The sequence below is a fragment of the Ursus maritimus genome, unplaced genomic scaffold (assembly GCF_017311325.1).
Source record: "Ursus maritimus isolate PB19 unplaced genomic scaffold, ASM1731132v1 scaffold_33, whole genome shotgun sequence".
Classification (NCBI taxonomy): Eukaryota; Metazoa; Chordata; class Mammalia; order Carnivora; family Ursidae; genus Ursus; species Ursus maritimus.
In genome coordinates this window covers 29,366,962-29,368,390 of record NW_024425897.1, presented here as the reverse complement: position 1 = coordinate 29,368,390, position 1,429 = coordinate 29,366,962, and the positions used below count along the sequence as shown (strand labels likewise).

Genomic DNA, 1,429 nt, shown 5'->3' with positions numbered 1-1,429 from the left:
GCCAACAGAGCCTAACAAAGGCACTTCCGTTCACCTGATGCCTTTAAAAAAAAAAAAAAAAAAAGGAGAAAGAAACGAAGGTAGGACCAGCTCTTGGGTGGCACGGGAGCCTCCAGACGGCACCTGGAATTTTCTAGGCACGTCGGGCAAGCTCTCAGGCCCAGGGCCACTGCGTGCACTGCTTGCAGCTGGGGCAGGTGTGTGCAGCACACGCCAGGCGCAGCACAGGCCTCCTGCCTCGCCAGCCTCCACTGAGCCCCGGGGCTGGAGTTCTGCGGTCATGCGAGTACAAGGGTCTGCCCTCACCTTCCCCTCCTCCCTCGGAATGAGCACGTTCTCGTAGCGGCTCCGGCACTGCTTGGAAGAGCGGTAGATGCGGCTGCAGGAGTTGACGACGTCACTGACAAGGTCCCAGTTGGGCGTGTGGGCCGGGGACACGATGGTGAGGTTCAGGGGCAGTTCCAGCAGCTGCTTCACGGCCTGCAGGACCGGGTTGCAGGTACACAGGTCAGCGAGCTGTGGCCGCGGGACATGCACGGGAGGGGGCCGGATGTGGACTGTGGGCTGTGCTTACCTGCAGCAGCGCCCAGTCCTCGCTGATGAGCCACTCAGGGTTGTCTGGGCCCGACTCGGCTGTTGGTTTGGCAAAAGTTGGCAAAGGCTTGGCAAACTGTGTTTGCTGCTTCAACAGAATGTTCTTCTTCTGCTCCTTCCCTTCCCGTCTCATTTTCAACATGCCGGGCGTCGCACGGTCAAACAGCGAGCGAGGAGGGACGACCGGCTCCCCGTGGCGCTGCTTCTTCTTCCTGCCTGCAACTGGACAGAGAGCCTTTCTCAGCGAGGCAGTCACCGAGAAGACTGCCTTCGCGAGCGAGGAAACGGGAACAAGAAGGACCACTGGGGAGGCCCAGCACGAAGGAGCCTCGGTGGAGACAAATCTACTCTCTTGCTTTTACACCAAGCGGACTGTAAGCACAAAGCTGCCTCCCTGCCCACGAGCACAAAGCAACCGGACACGCAAGCCTGGCCGCGGGGTGCGCACCTGAGGGGTCCGTGCGGTGCCGCCTGCGCTCCTTCCTCACGTACACGGGAGGCAGCTTGGACTCTGGGATGGGCGTGGTTTCGTACGTGAGACACAGGACTGGGTCCACGTAGATGTCGTTGTCATCCTGGGGGGGTGTGGGCGGCGTCCAGAGCTGCGCGGAGAAGGGAGAGCTGTGAGCTGCACAACTCCGGGAAGGCGGCCCCCCCGACACGCGGGAGACGGGCACTCACCGGCATGACTTCCATCTGCCCGTCGGCACCTTCACAGACGTACTCCTACAGGAGAGGGGCAGCGTTTCAGTTTGATAGTCTCAGAGGCACGCTGCGGGCCACCAACTATCTACCTGCGTGCTTAGTAGGTCTTCAAAGTACCTATGACACGATT

At 60.8% G+C, this 1,429-nt stretch overlaps 2 protein-coding genes across 3 annotated transcripts in view; both read right to left on the bottom strand.

Annotated features, from left to right (window-relative positions):
• The window catches only part of LOC103678900 (E1A-binding protein p400), a 109,300-nt gene that overhangs the window by 34,372 nt on the left and 73,499 nt on the right, over positions 1 to 1,429 (bottom strand). The gene's annotated exons all lie outside the window — the stretch shown is intronic.
• The window catches only part of LOC121100041 (E1A-binding protein p400-like), a 2,852-nt gene continuing 1,452 nt past the window's right edge, over positions 30 to 1,429 (bottom strand). Inside the window, exons 2-5 of one of the 2 annotated variants that reach the window (XM_040620053.1) lie at positions 1,276 to 1,416; positions 1,043 to 1,196; positions 575 to 816; positions 30 to 480 (exon numbers count right to left, since the gene is read on the bottom strand). In XM_040620053.1, the coding sequence (XP_040475987.1) occupies positions 31 to 480; positions 575 to 816; positions 1,043 to 1,196; positions 1,276 to 1,290 (861 nt within the window). In that variant the 5' untranslated portion in view covers positions 1,291 to 1,416 and the 3' untranslated portion in view covers position 30. The remainder of the gene's footprint in view (positions 481 to 574; positions 817 to 1,042; positions 1,197 to 1,275; positions 1,417 to 1,429) is intronic. The other variant, XM_040620054.1, reaches the window with a different exon arrangement.